Source organism: Quercus lobata, chromosome 10 (assembly GCF_001633185.2).
Source record: "Quercus lobata isolate SW786 chromosome 10, ValleyOak3.0 Primary Assembly, whole genome shotgun sequence".
In the NCBI taxonomy this organism is placed as follows: Eukaryota; Viridiplantae; Streptophyta; class Magnoliopsida; order Fagales; family Fagaceae; genus Quercus; species Quercus lobata.
The window spans coordinates 50,714,585-50,732,004 of NC_044913.1; the positions used below are offsets into that span (position 1 = coordinate 50,714,585).

At 33.9% G+C, this 17,420-nt stretch overlaps 1 protein-coding gene across 1 annotated transcript; it reads left to right on the forward strand.

Moving 5' to 3' along the window:
* Positions 1-902: 902 nt before the first annotated feature.
* On the forward strand, positions 903-14,723 carry LOC115963558 (electron transfer flavoprotein-ubiquinone oxidoreductase, mitochondrial). The gene is made up of 18 exons (XM_031082597.1): positions 903-1,608; positions 2,605-2,681; positions 3,689-3,795; positions 4,444-4,525; positions 4,606-4,714; positions 5,294-5,340; positions 5,453-5,527; positions 6,069-6,185; positions 6,430-6,498; positions 7,962-8,054; positions 8,470-8,572; positions 9,744-9,868; positions 10,266-10,315; positions 10,488-10,554; positions 11,931-12,010; positions 13,119-13,247; positions 13,338-13,404; positions 13,994-14,723. The coding sequence occupies exons 1-18, from the start codon at positions 1,086-1,088 to the stop codon at positions 14,075-14,077; spliced, it is 2,004 nt and encodes a 667-aa protein (XP_030938457.1). The 5' UTR covers positions 903-1,085; the 3' UTR covers positions 14,078-14,723.
* The last annotated feature ends 2,697 nt before the right edge of the window (positions 14,724-17,420 follow it).

A 17,420-nucleotide genomic window follows, 5' to 3' on the forward strand; every position in this document is an offset into this window, starting at 1 on the left:
ATTGAAGTGCTAGATAACCCTACATCAAAAACCCATTCCTATCTTCTCAGCCAAAAAAAAACACCATTCCTAAATTATAATCAAAGTTAAATTTGGTAGTCTCATGTTGTCAATCTTGTAGTTCTAGTGCAGACACCAGTGGTCTCAATTTTTTTTTTTTTTTAATCTGTCCTTTGAAAAATCAAACATATTTTATAGAATTCTGGATCGAGCCAACTCAATGAGTACTACTAAACTGGGCCATATCCATTCCATAACCAAGATTATCTCCCTCGGTTTCTTAAATGTATTATCCTTGCAAAAATCTATAAATCCCACGGGATTTGAAAAGATACGTCTGTACGGCTATTAGTCAAAATACAATAAAAATGGGTCTAGATTCATCGACTTCACTTCGCATGACCACAATAAATAATATCTCGTATATCACTAGGTCTCGATGAGACTATTATTGTGGGCACGACATATTCATTGAGGCGTCATTACTCAAATCGCTTAACTCATGTCAAGTATCATATGAAACTATACAAAGACTCATCTATCAAACCATAAATAGAGATAAAGTCATGTTAACCAGTACCTTTAGGGTATTGATTAACAATCTATTTTAAGAAAGTTTTGATATCACTTTGATGAAAAATAGAAAAAATTGTCAAAATATTAATTACTTTTTTCTTTTTTTATAAAAAAAAATTTAAATAGATTATTAATTAATTCCCTAAGATATTCGTTAGAATTTTTCATAAATATATAACCAGATAAAAAATTGTTATTGGATAATGTAAAAGAGTATGCTCACCCACTCGCAAACTACCTAAGAGCCACCCCTACGTGTCTACCCAATAATTTTCCCAAGATAAGATAGGAATAAAACCAACTAGTATATATAGGCTTGGCACGTCAGTTATCCATCAATTCAGACCGGTAATATCCTGTTCAACAGCACAAACGTCCACGACTCTTCACACAAACTCATTGCTTTCTGCATATATAATTATACATAACAAACTCACTGCTGCATAATCAAACAAGCTCATCACTGATCAGTGACAAAGTCTTTATTACAGTGTCTCTCAGTCTCAACCATGCTCAGGCTTCTCTCTATCTCCTCCAAATCCATATCCAATTCTCTCAGAAAATCCAGCTCTATATCATCCTGTTCATTTACTCACTTAGAAACCCATCTCTGTAATCCAACAAACTCTCCCATCTCTTCAAATTCATCTGGGATTCCTTCAAACCAATTCAATTCTATAAATCCAGCCAAAACCCCAGATGGGTATTCGTTTTCCCACCGTTTTGATCGAAATTTCAGTTCTTTCGGCTCCAAGATTGGTTTTTGTAAGGTTTCTTCATCTGGGTATTGGCTAAATTGTGCAAATTTGAGAACTTGTGAGAGAAATGGAAGTGGGGTTTTGAGGGTTCAGGGTTCTGTTAGTGGAATGAGGAGTTTCAGTAGTGAATCGGACAGGGAATCTATGGAGTATGATGTTGTTATTGTTGGGGCAGGACCGGCTGGGTTATCGGCGGCGATAAGATTGAAGCAAATGTGCATTGAAAAGGGGGTTGATTTATCAGTGTGTGTTGTTGAGAAAGGTGCTGAAGTGGGTATGTTTCTCATATCAATTTGTTGAAGTTTGAATTTGATTGAATATGTTGGTTTAATTCAGGCTTAATGGTCACCTAGTTAGTTATCTTGTCTGGAAAAAGGTGATAAGATTAGCTTAATGGGACGTAGCATGTTAAAGGAGTTCGAATTTTTTTTGGTAATTGAAACTGTAAAGACAACTTTGAATGAGTGCATTTTATTTTGTTCTTTAATTTCCTTCACTAAATTTTGTTGATATATGTTCTGAATACCTTTTTGTGATTTGAATGATCGGTCTCTTTTCTTTATCTTTGGAATTGTGCGTGGGAAAAGAAAAAAAAATGTGATTCAATTATAATTTGACATCACTGAGGAAACCTTATTGTAACCTGCATTTCATGTATGGTGCTTTTGAATCACTTTAATTTTCATTTGCATTGCAAAGCATGTGTGAGGCAAGGTTTAGCATTATGGTAGGCCTGGTCAACTGTAAATCTTCTTGTAATTTAAGAATGTCAGTAACAATATTCACATGGCCTGATAAAAATGAATATAAGGTTAAGGTGCTAATGCTATAAGATTGCATTTTTAAAAAGTTAGTTAGCACTAGTTGGAGACAGTATAAGAGAAAATCCATTTGACATGGTAATTCATAGGCAGAATTGAGGTGGAGGTTCTACAGAGCTATGGAAAAGACAAACAATGGACATGGATTCTGATTTAGTAGAGATTTGTTGACAGAATTGCATTGCCTGAAATAGATGTTTATTTTGGGTAGGTCTTGCCACATAGATAGGTGGTAAAAGGTTTTTCTTTAATTCATATTATCTTCTCCTGTTACTGCTGGATGTTATGGAATATGAAAATAGGACTCATTCTTGATACATAAACAAGCTCAATCAAAACTTCTTCTTTTTCCCAATATTTCTACAGTAGACTGTTTAAGTCCTTTTTATGAGGTCATTGCCCTTAAACAATCCATGTCAACAGTCTTCTTTATTCTCATGTCATAATAGGTGCTCACATCCTTTCTGGAAATGTTTTTGAACCCCGGGCATTGGATGAACTTCTCCCACAGTGGAAACAGGAAGAGGTCTCTCTCTTTCTCTCTTCTGTTTCTGCTTCCTCAAGTTTTGCTTCAAATTTTTCCGTATTAATTATATGTTAACAACTGTTTCATATAATCTTTTGTAACTTAGGTTATGCATATGAAAATCACACAATTTACTCTAGGAAGATGGGACCAATCTGCCACATTTCTTCTGTTGTGTATGTTTCCTACATCAGATTGGTTACACCCTCTATGTGGACCTTGTAAATAAAAAAATAAAAAGGATTTTTCATTTACTTCTCATAAGATGTATCATTTAAAATCCAGGAAGACTTTCATGTACTGATGGCCTTATTGCCTACTGGAGCTTTTTTTTTTTTTTTTTAAATAGTTAGGATAAAGTTTCATTAAAAAATACCAATTCATGTAAAAGAACATGAGGTAGCCAAAAAACATACAGAAAAGACTCAAGATTGTGTACTAGTATGAAAGATAGAGGTCTCAGCTTCAACCTATCATGGCCTGGATTTTTTAGGTTAGCAGCCATGCTATCCTTTGGAAGGGAAAAGTTCAAAGTATAATAATTAATCCAAGGGTGAAATCCCTCTTTCCAATTCTCAATTCCAATTGCATGTATCAACATCAAGGTCTTTGTTATCAGAAACATATTTATCCATCAAAAAACATAAATATGTAAATTTATTCACATTGTTATATGTATATTGGAGAAGTTACAATTATATAAATTTATCAAGTGATAGATATATTGTGAGATATGAGTAATGCTTTGTAGTTCATATGATTAAATCCTGTTCTTCTATATTTTCTTTATGTGATCAATGGTTCTGCACAAAAAAATTGGTCATGAACTAAAGTTTAGGGACTAACAATGTATTTTGCCATAATTAAATGTGGAAGGAAAAGCTGTTGAGGGATAATCTGTTAATGATAAAGCATGAGGAACTCACTATCAACTGAATTTGTTAATTGTAATTCCACTTGTTTTCTATTGAATTTTAATCCATGTTCTTTTCCAAATATACCTGCAGGCACCAATAAGTGTCCCTGTTTCTTCTGACAAGTTTTGGTTTCTTACAAAGAAGCGTGCATTTTCACTTCCTTGTCCTTTTGATAACAAGGGAAACTATGTTATAAGGTATTTGTATATGCTTGTATAATGCATGGAGCATTTATATAGAAATGTATGTTCAAAATCCAAACACTGCATTCTTTGGCTGGCCTTTTATTTTTAACCTTCAAAAAAGAGGACCCCATGTGCATGTATGTCATGATGATTTCATTTCATTTGCTGCCAAATCTACCTGGAAATAGCTCTGGCTTTGATTCTGTTATGTGCCTATTATAACTCACTACAATCATTTTGATCCATTGTTCCCTGGATAACTTGACTTCATGTAAGTAGTTAATTTGCAGTGGAATTAATAGAAGCTTGCTGGTGCCCTAGGATTTTGCTTAAGTCTACAATCAGAAAGAAGACTGACATATATATATATATATATATATATATATCTGAAATTGGGTTTTTGTTAACCCTGAAATTCTTTTGCTAGTCAAGATGGTTCATGATAGAATCTCTTTGACAGAAAAAGGATTGTTTGTTTGCTCATGTTATGCAACCGTTACTAAGTTACTGCCTGTTTCATTCAAGGCAATAGATTCTGTTGTACTTTACTTATTAGATGCCTCTTTAATCATAGTATGTATGTTTCAATGCAACCCTTCTTTTCTGATCTAATTGTTTCAAATCTTTTTGAACAAGCCTCTTGTTGACCCTCTGATGTAGTTTAAGTCAGTTAGTACGTTGGATGGGGACGAAAGCTGAAGAATTGGGGGTTGAAATATATCCTGGCTTTGCTGCTAGTGAGGTACTCTTGTTTTTGCTCTCTTGTTACCAATCAACATACTAGTGGAAAGTTTCTTAAATACAAGCTATGGAATTGGTCAGATCTTATATGATGCAAAGGACACAGTTATTGGCATTGCAACTAATGATATGGGAGTTGCCAAAGATGGTTCAAAGAAGGAAATTTTCCAGCGTGGTGTCGAATTGAAAGGCATCTCTCTCTCTCTCACACACACACACACATACTCTGTTATAAAGCACATCTGCTTTCACTAGATATTGATATTTTCATTTTAGACTCGTCAAATAACTGAAATACTAGTTGGAATACTCTATGTGGGTTGAGTCTTGAGAGTGGCCACCACATGCAAACGATGCCGAAAACTAGGATTGTATCCAAGGCATCTTAGGCGGGACCAGCATTGTTAATGACCATTTGACATCTTATAGTGTTTTGATTGACCAAGTTTTCCAAGCTTTTACATGATGGTTGGTAGGTAAATTATGGGTTTTAACTTAAATAAACAACTTTGTATATTTAAATGTACATTTTCACTATTTGCGTCAGTAAAATGTTTGACATTAATTAAACATTTTAGACAATGACACCTGCCTCTCTTTTGTTATTATTCTTCTCAAAATGTAAAATACTCACAGACAATGACCTTGATTGGTAGATGCAAGCATACAAGTAGGTTTTAGTACAATATATATTTTGCATAGAATGATCTAGTTATCTGTTTTCATACGTTGGTACAAACTGATATGCAAATGTGAGAATACTATGCAGGACGTATAATGCTTCTAGCTGAGGGATGCCGGGGATCAATATCAGAGGTCTGCAGAAAACGTTTTATTTCTTTAATAGGTGCAATATTCTTAAATGTGAAGCCCTTTCTGGTCAAACTTTATTGTGATATCAGCAGGACCTCTTTGTTTTACATTGCAGAAAATAATGAAAAAGTACAACTTGAGAGAGAAAAGGCATGCTCAGCATCAGACTTATGCTTTGGGAATTAAAGAGGTAGCTGTTTTTTTACCAATTATAGCTCATAATGGGTGCTAGTCCATTCATTTCATATCTATTCACTTTGGGATGTATGAAATCTGACTTCTTTAATTTTAGAGGTTGTTTGTTAAAAACTACATATGTTAGCTATTAAGTCCTAATATGTATTAATATAAGAGTGATTTTGATTGTTTTTGTCTCTATGCCTAGTTGGTTTTCTACTTGTTCCCCCTTACTGCTAAGTGATGCACAATCTTCCATAATTTTATATTGGTGTTATTATATGGAAAATTGATTCTTAAACAATGGGCAAGCCCTTGAATAAAGTTGTAAGCATAGTTGCAGAATTACTAACTTTCTCTTTAAATATATCTTTAAGCAGTTGTGCCATCAAGATTTATCAATATGATTATGAGTTGGTATATTTGATCAAACCTTACCCACCCAAGTAATATGCTTTGCTGTAAGAGAAGAATTTCCTTAGTTTTCACTCACTTAATGCATACAAGAAGTTTATGTTGCTTGTTCCCAAGTTCAAATGCTGTGTCATACTCAGGTCTGGGAAATTGAGGAGGACAAACACCACCCTGGTTCTGTGATTCATACTTTAGGTTGGCCCTTGGATCAAAAGACATATGGCGGATCATTTTTGTACCACCTTCAAGATAGACAGGTAAATGGTTCTTATTTGCAAATTTTTTTCAGTTATTAGTGATCCAAACTATATGCAGTGCTTTTTTGGCATTATATTCACATCTTTGCATGTAGCTATTTTGTTATGGAAGTTAATAGAATTTGTTTAAAAGTGCATCTATGTCTACAAGTTTCAGTGCATATCATTGACATGAATCTTTCATTACTAAATTCTTGATCTGAATAACCCGTTTATTCATAAATTGTCTTTCTTGATCATGCAGATCGCTATTGGCTTGGTGGTTGCTTTGAATTATCAAAACCCTTTTTTGAACCCTTATGAGGAATTCCAGGTAAAGATCTTTATTTCCCTTTTTTTAAAATAAGTAAATATTATACTATATCTTTTATGCATATGCTTATGGATCTAAAGTATTGCATTATGTTCTCTTAGATGTGTATAAAATTATATTATAATTCTGGGGGATCTAGTTTCTGTTTTCTCAGGAGACAGATATTCTTTTTCGGGGGCGGGTTAGGGGATTTACAGAAATATTGTAGCATAAAATACCTCCTGAAAAGCTACTATTCAGTATTTTGAACCCTCATTGTGCACTCCTACATAACATTATTAGCAGTGGTGCATTCAAGCATTTCAAGGAAATGTCTCCTTTTTTTGTCCCTTTTTTTAACCATAGCCTTGAAAGGCAGGCGGCTATAATTTATTTTAAAGTAATTTCTAGGAAATGGAGCAATTATGAAAAATGATATCAATATTTAGAAGAAATTCATTTTTTGACATTGTGGGTGGAAATAGCCAAAAAGGGCTGTGGATAAAAAATTTTCTGGAATGCATTTTTAGCTGCAGAAACAGTGAAAATTTATTTGGCTTCTGCATCCTATTACTCACATATGATAAAAATAAATAAATAAATAAAAAATAAAAAATGAAGTAGTTTTTTATCGAAGGATTCCTATAAAATTTTTCATTAACTCCTAAGTCAAGACAGGTAGACCTAGCTGCGAAATTCATGAGTTTTGAGAATTTATGACGAATTCAATTAATTCAACTCAGTATAGTCATCGGTACTACTGTTCCTATCCCAACTATTTGCAAGCTTCTGTGGTCAAGCTATATATTTTATAGATTCAACATTAGCTCATATTGAGCTATTAGCATCGCATCACCTACGTAAGTAATGTCATTTTCTGGGTGGGCAGTTTTTGTTTGGAGAAGGATCCACCATGAACTTTAGTTTGCAGTTGGTGAGAAGTATCTCCTTTGTTTTAAGGGTTTTTTTTTTTTTTTTGTGGGGGGGTGAATGAGGGTGGTGCTTATGTTGACTGACACCCTAATTTATTTTCAAAATATCAATCCTCTTTTTGAAACATAATAAATGCTACATTTCAACCTCAAATTAAAATAATTTGTTTCATATAAGTACTGCTATTTGGGAGCTATTCTAGTTGAGCTACAACTCATCATGAATGGGAACTAGTTTAATGACTATCTATTACCCTATCAAAAACACAGAGTTAATGATTATTTTCCACAAGGTCTGTTATTGATAGAAGAGAGACATGCAATGAACTTAAGTGAATCCAGGGGTGATCTGGGGTGGATTTCCTTATATGACAAACATTAGGCTGGGCAGATTCACTAATATCTTTTGGCTATTTATATGATACATCATTTGGTTTCTTGTGTTAGTTCCATGGATGTGTTATGATGTCTATCCCTACTGTAGTTCATTTAGCTGTGGATACAAGTATTTGGAATCTTACCCGGTTCTACTATTGGTTTCTCTGCTTATAGAAACTGAAACATCACCCAGCCATCAAACCACTCTTGGAAGGTGGGAGTGTTCTCCAGTATGGTGCTCGCACTTTGAATGAAGGTGGCTTCCAGGTATGCCAGTAACCCCTAATCCACTTTCAATATACAAGAAACTCATCAAGATAGTAGAATAATTGAAAGTCAATTCTAAATTTCTTGCATGTGGCCTCCATTGTGGTCTTGTGGATCAAGTATATATAGAATATTTGATTTCCCCAACAAACAAATTCTTATGTGATTGCTTGCTGTTATAAATTTATTAAAATTTTACTCGGTGGTTAAAGGTGGAAAGGTCTAAGGACAAACTGTTCATATATTGAGTGCTTATATTTATCGATCAAGTTAAAAATAAGCTATACCGGAGGGAGAATCATCTGTTCTTTATTTTCTATTAGTGATTTAACAGTTAATTACTAATGATATATGCCGTTCTTTGTTGGTTATTATGTGATATTCAAATATGAATATGATGCTAGTTAAATTTCAGTCTATTCCATATCCAGTTTTCCCTGGAGGTGCAATAATTGGATGCTCAGCTGGCTTCTTAAATGTACCAAAGATAAAGGGGACTCACACTGCAATGAAATCGGGTACCACCACAACATTCTAATTGGATGACTTTTATTTAATCTTTATTGCTGCTTGAATATGTCTATTTGAGGGTATTTTAAATTAATATAAACGGTGTAATAGTTTGGAAAGTTTGAATCAAAATGGTCATGTGCTTTTCTTTTTCATTTTTATCTCTGTATATGAGAGTGTTTCCTTACATATCTTCTTGGATATTTAGAAAGAACTGGGGGGAAGGGGGGAGGAACAGAAGCAATGGCGTTTGGATCATGTGGCATTTCCACCTTGTCAAACTAGGGGTGGACTGTGGAGGGTGAAGTCACGGGTTCAGACCAATGCATGTTTGAATTTTTTTTTTTACCTACCAAAAAAGGGACTGGCTTCCCATTCATTCATGTCCAGATACTATGGATGTGAGCATATTCCTATAGAAATTTGTGTAGTGTTTTTTTAATTGGTCAAATCAGTATTCCATGTGGCTGAAACCAATTTTTTGATTGAGGAAATTATTGGTCCTTGTGACCAACCATGGCTTTGGTAGATTTACTATTTCTTTCATTTTGTATCTATCATGATTCAATATGAATTTGCCTCATCTTTGCTTTTTTCCTTTTGTGGTCACAGACAAATAAATATATTTGTAATTTTTGTTACAATGTTAAAAAAAAAATTTACTTCTTGTAAATTGTATATATTATTATTAGATGTGAATTCTCTTCTTTTCTGGACACGTGATATAAATTTTTTGTTGCCATTTGCTCTTCTTCCTGTAAAGTTATGTCATGGTACATTAGAGATGATTTCATTTAGGTTTTCTACACCAATGGCTACCATTGCTGTCTATTTGGAATGATTTATTAAATATAGTAATATATTCCTGTAAATGGATATTCATTCATAATTCAGAGTTCTAGATGCATTTGCAACATTTTCGTGTGTGCCTATTAGCAATAATTTTTTATAGATACGATAGTATTTCAAACTTATGGCATCCGCTCTATAATGATTGTTCTCTATTATCAAACCAAGACATCATTGGTTTTTGGTGTAGATGGAGGATTGAACCTCAGATCTCTTATTCAAAAGATAAGAGACTTTACTAGTTGAACTAACTGGAACCTGCCTATTAGCAATAATTAAGAGGATTGCTTAAAATTCTGCCATTTTTTCTAATTTTCCTGGTTCTTAAAGGAATGCTAGCAGCAGAAGCTACATTTGGTGTACTTCAAGAGGGCTTGAATCTGGAAACATATTGGGATGCTTTACAGAACTCATGGATATGGGAAGAACTATACAGAGCTCGGAACTACCGACCAGTAAGAAGCAATTCACTATCTCCTCTAATTTCAAAACTATTATTTCCCTGGATTTCCATCTATAGCTTGAAGTTGTACTGTGCATCTCTTTAAACTTCGTGATTTCTTTACATGTCTTCCAACAGTTGAAACACATCCATAAACTATACCTCAACTTGCCACCTCCTAAATGGACTGTATCAATTGGATATTAGAGCAGATTGCCCATAAATCATTATTTGTCTAACTGGACAGATGGTCAAAAGAATCATTCCACTCCATTTCTGATTGATCTGGGAGGTAGCTGGGTTTGTTTGATGCACAAAAAGATTCAATGGCCACTAAATGGATTTTCATGTTTACTTAAATTATAATTAGTGTAACCTATAATCTTACAAATATTTCCTTATCATTATAGGCATTTGAACATGGGCTTATTCCTGGCTTGGCCATTAGCGGATTAGAACAGTAAGATCTCACATCCTGCTCATTATGCTACTTATTATTTTGAGTGTACGAAGATTATTCATTTTTATTGTTCTTTGTTCTTCTCTCTCTCTCTCTCTCTTAGTGCAAACTCTTCTTTTTTTTTAATGCCTTTTTTCAGTGCAAACTCACTCACCCATATTTTTGCTTGCAGCTACATACTGAAAGGAAGATCCCCCTTCACACTGAAGCATGGGATACCTGATCATGAAGCAACAAAGGTAAGGAGACTTTACCAAGGCTACCATGAATTCAAGTTACACTTGCACACATAGTGACAAAGTTGATACTCAGCACTGAATAGAATGAAATAGTTAAACTAAAGTTGTGAATTATTTAAATAAACACAGTTCAGATATGACTTTGGATGGAAAAAAAGAAGTTCATTAGATGGGGAAGAAACAAATAAAATCAAGCTTCACCCTAGGATATGATATGATATCAGCAATCTGTGAATGGCCATGATGTTGATTTGTGTATATTATTCAATTATACACAACAAAATGAGGTTGTAGGCGCTAATCAGAACCAGATATGTTTTTTCAATTAGAATATGCATGATTTTGTTACACCATAGTACTCAATTACTCATGGGCTGCATTGCTTTTGTTTCTTGTCATATGACACCTGATGCACACCCTACTGAAATATAAATCATTCGTTCATTCTCCAATAACTTGATGAACATATGATCCTTGTCACCGACTCTGGAGAAGGTTTCTTCTGGCTATTTTTTATCATATTCACCTTCTAAGATCAACCACTTGATCATACAATAATTTTATTACATCATCAATATTTTGCTTATGTAAGAGCATCTCCAACAGGAGAGCTAAACACCAAATGCTCTCTACTTTAGAGAGTAAACCTACAAAATAGGCTACTGTTCATTATCCAATGGACTATCCATATCCTGAATTTTTTTTGGCTCATGAACAGTAGCTCATCAAGTTTGATGGGCTACTGTTCATTCTTCAAATATTTTTTTTCTATTATAATAATAAGGTATTGAATAAAAAAATGTCGGAAGATGTGTAATTGTTAAAAAAAGAATAAATAATGAATAAAGAAATAATATTTAAATGAGATAGAGAATTTGTTGGAAAGTATATTTGAAAAAGTGGGTAGCTAAAAGGTAAATGTTACTATTCATTTTCCAAACAATACAAAACTTTACCTAATCTGCTGGAGATGCTCTAACAAATTGATTGAACATCTCAGGAAAGAAGTATTGGCAGCATTAGATTATAGGTGCAGTCTGAGCTGTGCCCATGAGTAACAATGAACTAGATTTGAGATTTATGATCTAGCATATGCTATAGCCAAAATTTGACTTATTTTACTGTAAACAATTTTTTATCAACGCACTCAAATATGCACACAGGCAGCAATATTTTGCTAATCTAAATGTAACAAACTGATTGAACATCTCAGGATAGATGTATTGGCTGCATTAGATTATATATGCAGTCTGAGTTGTGCCCAAGAGAAACAAAGAACTAGAATTGAGATTTATGATATAGCATATGCTATAGCCAAAATTTGACTTATTTTACTGTAAAAAATTACTGATCAATGCACTCAAATATGGACACAGGTTGCAAGGTTATGTTCTCCAATTCAATATCCAAAGCCAGATGGGGTTTTGTCTTTTGATGTGCCAACCTCTTTACACAGGTTTTGAATAGTGAATATGCTCTCAATTTTTTTATTTATGTATAATTTAATCAGCAATTTGCAATGGAACATGTTATGTGGGAACCCACTTCACCCACCCCGTTAGGTTGCAGATTTTACAATCTTGACTGGGTTTGGATAATGATCCAATTTTCCAAACTGATGTGTTAGGCTTGTGGTGGAGTGAGTTCTTTGTTACCTCAGTGCACCTTGCAGCATCACTTTTATGTGATGTATTTATTCTATTAAAGTTATGAGTGCATGTTATTAAATGTTTACAATAATTCCAAAGTGATGGTTCATAAAAGAAGTTTCTTTACAGTTATGAAGATCCACAAAAAGAAGTCTTCTGGTAATAAGAATCTTTTGAATTTGATACTCCAAAGGGATTTTTTTTTTTTTTTTTTTTTTTTTTTTTTTTTTTTTTTATGAACATTCTCAAAAGGGAAATAAGTACTTAAACGCATCTACTCTTTATAAGAATGGCGAACTTGGACCTCATATAGAAAAAGTGTTTTCTATAGGCTCCCAAATATTACAATGACAGGACGATGTTGAAGAGCCCACATTTAGTTCTCTATGCTTGATCTGGCCTTGCACTAAAGAATTCGTACCACTTTTGGGTGTCCTATTTTTGAATCCTGTGCTCCCATGACTCGTAAGATGTGCAGCAGGATGCTATCCTATATGCACATGCAAAATTAATACCATAACAACATTACTGGACAGGGATCTTGCACCCATAGCTTTTGCTTATCCTACACTGTCTTGCTCTTTATGAGGAGGAGCATTATTTACAGAAACACTGTAGGGAAGGGAAAGCTCCAACCCAAACACCTCATAATCCTATTCTTATAATGGGATCGTGAAAAATATGGATTGTAGCCCTGGGTTGTTAGGTTGGGTAACAAACTAAACAAAGACCATGATTTCATTTAAAGAGGTAAAAATTGGTGTGCCATTTTACTAATATCAAAAAAAAAAAAAAAAAAAAAAAGGGTGAATTCAAGGAAATTTGATTTATTTGGGAAAAATGCCTATGTTTACCTCTTCTTCATTTCTCTCATTTTCTTGGCATTGATATATTTGTATTTATGTGTTTGTTTAGGAGCAACACAAATCATGAACATGACCAACCTGCTCACCTTCGCTTGAGGGACCCCAAGATTCCTGAACAAGTTAATTTGCCAGACTATGCTGGACCTGAGTCACGATATTGTCCTGCACGCGTATACGAGTAATATGCAATTTGACAGTTTGTGCTTTGAGAAATCTACTATAAATGGAGTATCTCACATTATCTTTTCAATCTCTGTTTGAAATGTAGGTATAACCCAGATGAAAAGAGTCAACTAAAATTGCAGATCAATGCTCAAAACTGCCTACACTGCAAGGTAATATGTGAGGCCATTTGGAAGGTAGTTGGATCTTTGTGTTGATTAGCATATGTGATATAAATTGCCTACACGCACACAATTGGAAAGAGAATTTTTATAGAAAGGGAAATATTTTTATTTACCTGATAGGCCTGTTTTCTCTGGTAAAGTTTTTTCCTTGCACATAGTAAATCATTTTGCTAGGCAGTTGCACACACGAAACAAGCACTTGGAATGTAGCTTGCCATTCCAACCTGCATCTAATGTATGCATTAGATGATGAAGAAATGAAAAGACATTTTGTTTGTTCAAGTTGTAGCTGTATCTTTGTCCACCGTCAAATTCTAGGCTCTATGGTTCTCTTTGCTTTGAACCCCAATTAACTTGGAAGTGGCAACTATTTTTTAGAATTAAGAGTTAAATCAGGCTTATGACTAATTAGATTTTGACTGGAACTGTCACAATAGAAATGAAATTTAGAATATGGACACCCTAAGAAATTAAACAGATCCTATTTATCACAGCTTGACTAGATTTATTACTTTTTACACTAGATGTTTCTGTCTCTCAAGTTGAGGTTGTGCTAATTTTTCTTGAATATTTTCAGGCATGTGATATTAAAGACCCAAAGCAAAATATTGAGTGGACTGTGCCAGAAGGCGGTGGTGGCCCAGGTTACTCAATCATGTAGATCAAGCACTTACATGTCTCTTATTGTTCTTCACTCCAAAAAATAAAGGTTATATGTAATGTAGATAATTCATAATGCCTTTGACCATTTCAAAATAAATTAAGGTTTACACAATGCATATTTTTCTGTTGGATCTCACAAGCTACATCAATAACAAAATGGCATGGATTGGCATCGAAGGCCAGAAGCCGTTTCAAATTATCAATCGAATAAGATGGCATTATTTCTGATTTGTAGAAATCAGAAAGGCATATCATGCATGGCAGAAGGAAAATTTTCCATAGATTTTTCACAATGAGCCATGTATCATCAAGAAGGAAAATATTCCTGGCATCATCTCCCATACCCGAAAAAGGTGTTTTTTGTTACTGAATCCTGCAATTCTGTGGAATATATCAATCAAAGAATGTAAATGAAGTCATTCATGTAAGTGTGATGTTGCATACAGCCTAAACAGTATTAGATACTTTTTCGTCTGCGTGAGCGGTGCATAAGTTGCATAGCTTCAAATCAATGAATTATTCTAGCAAAATGGGGGAATATTATGAATGTTTCCATCACATTTGGCCCATGGTTTGAGATTGTTATGGGTAAAGCCATCAAACAATGTACAAGAAAATAATTCCAACTAGCTATAGTTTTTTTTTTTTTTTTTTTTTTAAACTCCAACTAGCTATAGTTAACAAAAGCTCTATCCAATAGTTCCATTACTAATTGTGCCTTTTTATCGTTTATTCGAATATATATATTGTAACCCTTCGGCCTTCAATGACAATGGACCAATTTTGCCTATTTGTCTATAAGCTCTTGTAACTCCACCCCAAGAAAAACCATCTCAATAAACTAGAATTTGTTCTCTTCATTTAGCGCCTAATTGAAGTCTCTGCACAGATCCATCACCCATCTGTGCCAAGTCAATCAGTCTTCCAAACTGCTATTCTATAAGCTAAAACCTAGTGGCCGTACACAAAGGTAACTCAACACTTTTATCCTGTATTCAACCTGAGCTTTACATGGATAGTATTTTAATCTACACACAATGAGGTGTTAGGGTATTCACACCCAGTTGAGGTAAAAAAGCATAAAAGAGAACTATTCATTTGAAACCTCCTCTAAACTATATTGAAAGGATCCATAAGTGTTTTAGCAATATAGTCATGGCAAAGCCTTTTGGTACCTTACAAAGAATTACACCAAATGAACTTATGGGATTGAAGGAAAATAAAGACAGAGAAAATTGTCTTATTTATAAAGCAAGTATGTGATTGTTGGGCTTGTTGGCTTTGAATTTAAAAATTATGATCGTTGGATTTGAATTTCAAAAATATGACGGTTGGATTCAAATTTTAAAAATATAACTGTTAGGCATGCATTTTAAAAATATGACCATTAGGTTTGAATTTTGAAAATATGATAATTGGCCATTCAAATTTCATTGACTTCAGTCAAAAAGCCATTTAGATATTCATTATCCCTTGTTCTTCATTCTGCTGTGTCTCTATAACTATAAGGAACCAAATGGACGAATTTATTTCTTAGACAATTTTTGGTGCCCAACTCCATACCTTTCCAGCTCTATATCACACTTTGTCCCTTGAAGGACTATAAACTGGGCCATTGGGGTTCATCCTCTGTCCCAAAAGAGTTTGATTCTAGCCTATTACTGAAATTAATAATCTCACTTTGTGAATCTAGCCCACTGGTCCAAAATGGCTAAGTAATGGATAGCATTAATCTTATTGTTCTTGCTAAGTGGCCTAAATGGTTCCAACTTGACCTCCTCTATTGCTTGCATATCTTCCTGTCTTAAGGGCTGAACTTGTATCTTATGCATGTTCCAAAGCCCATTTTCGACATATATGTAGATAGTTTCTGGTTCAGGTCAATTATCTACTCTGGAGGTCAATTGATCTGAAAACAAGACCTTTATATCTAGACCACACTAAATATAGTTTGAGATTGTTATGGGTAAAGCCATCAAACTAAGTACAAGAAAATAAGTCCAATTAGCTATAGTTAACAAAAGCTCTATACAATAGTTCCATTAGTAATTGTGCTTTTTTATCATTTATTCGAATATGTATATTGGACTCCTTCGGCCTTCAATGACAATGGAGCAATTTGGTCCTCTTCATTTGCACCTGATTGTAGTCTCTACACAGATCTATTACCCATCAATAGTCTGTGCCAAGTCAATCAGTCTTCAAAACTGCTATTCTATAAGCTAAAACCGATTGGCCGCACACAAGTTAACTCAACACTTCTATCCTTTATTCAACCCAAGTTTTACATCAATAATATTTTAATCTACAATGAGGTGTTAGAGCATTTGCACCAGTTGAGGTAAAATAGCTTAAAAAGAGAAAATAATTCATTCAAAACCTCCTCCGAATTACATTGGGAGGATACACCAGTATTTAGCAAAATAGTTGAATCACTTGCAAAGAATTACACCAAATGAACCTGTGGGGTTAAATAGAACCATGATGTAATGTTGATTCTTTTTTGTTATTCAATTCTTCTATGGCAATAGCTAAAGTAAGTTCTAACTCATCATCAGAAAAAGATGAGTTGAATTGATCTCATCAACTGAAAAAAGAAAATCAAGTTCAAAAGAGAAATCCATTTAGAGAAAATAAAGACTAAATGAAATACAAAACTGAGTAGAAGTAGATAAAAATTAGAGAAAAAATAATCTTATTTATAGAGAAAGAATGTGAATGTTGGACCTGTTGGCTTTTAATTTAAAAAATATGACCGTTAGGTTTGAATTTCAAAAATATGACCGTTAGGTTTGAATTTCAAAAATATGACTTTGAATTTGAATTTTAAAAATATGACCGTTAGATTCAAATTTCAAAAATATTCACATTGGCCTTTCATTGACTCAAGTCAAAAAGCCATTTGGATATCCATCATTTCTCTTGTTTTTCATCGTGTTATGTCTCTATAACTAAAAGAATCCAAATGAGCTCAATGGATGAATTTATTTCTTAGACAATTTTTGGTGCCTAATTCCATACCTTACAAGCTCTATATCACAGTGTCCCTTGAAGAACTATAGACTGGGATTCGTATTCTGTCCAGAAGAGTCTGATTCTAACCTATTCCTGGAATTAATCATCTCACTTTGGCCTCCTCTATTACTTGCACATCTTCCTCTCTTAGGAGCTCAACTTGTATCCTATGCATGTTCCAAAGCCCATTTTTGAAGTGTTCATATGTGTAGATAGTTTCTGGTTCAGGCCAATTACCTACTCTGGTGATCAAAAAGGCTCAGAGTTGATCTGAAAACAGGACCCTTATATCTAGAGATTCTAGACCATACTTGAAATTGAGAGTT

What these genes read in the sequence shown, in the direction of transcription:
- LOC115963558 (XM_031082597.1), top strand. Translation starts at nt 1,086, where the DNA reads ATGCTCAGGCTTCTCTCTATCTCCTCCAAATCCATATCCAATTCTCTC. An exon ending in TGAGAAAGGTGCTGAAGTGG is followed by an intron (nt 1,609 to 2,604) that starts GTATGTTTCTCA and finishes ATGTCATAATAG; the next exon opens with GTGCTCACATCCTTTCTGGA. An exon ending in TGTCCTGCACGCGTATACGA is followed by an intron (nt 13,248 to 13,337) that starts GTAATATGCAAT and finishes TTTGAAATGTAG; the next exon opens with GTATAACCCAGATGAAAAGA.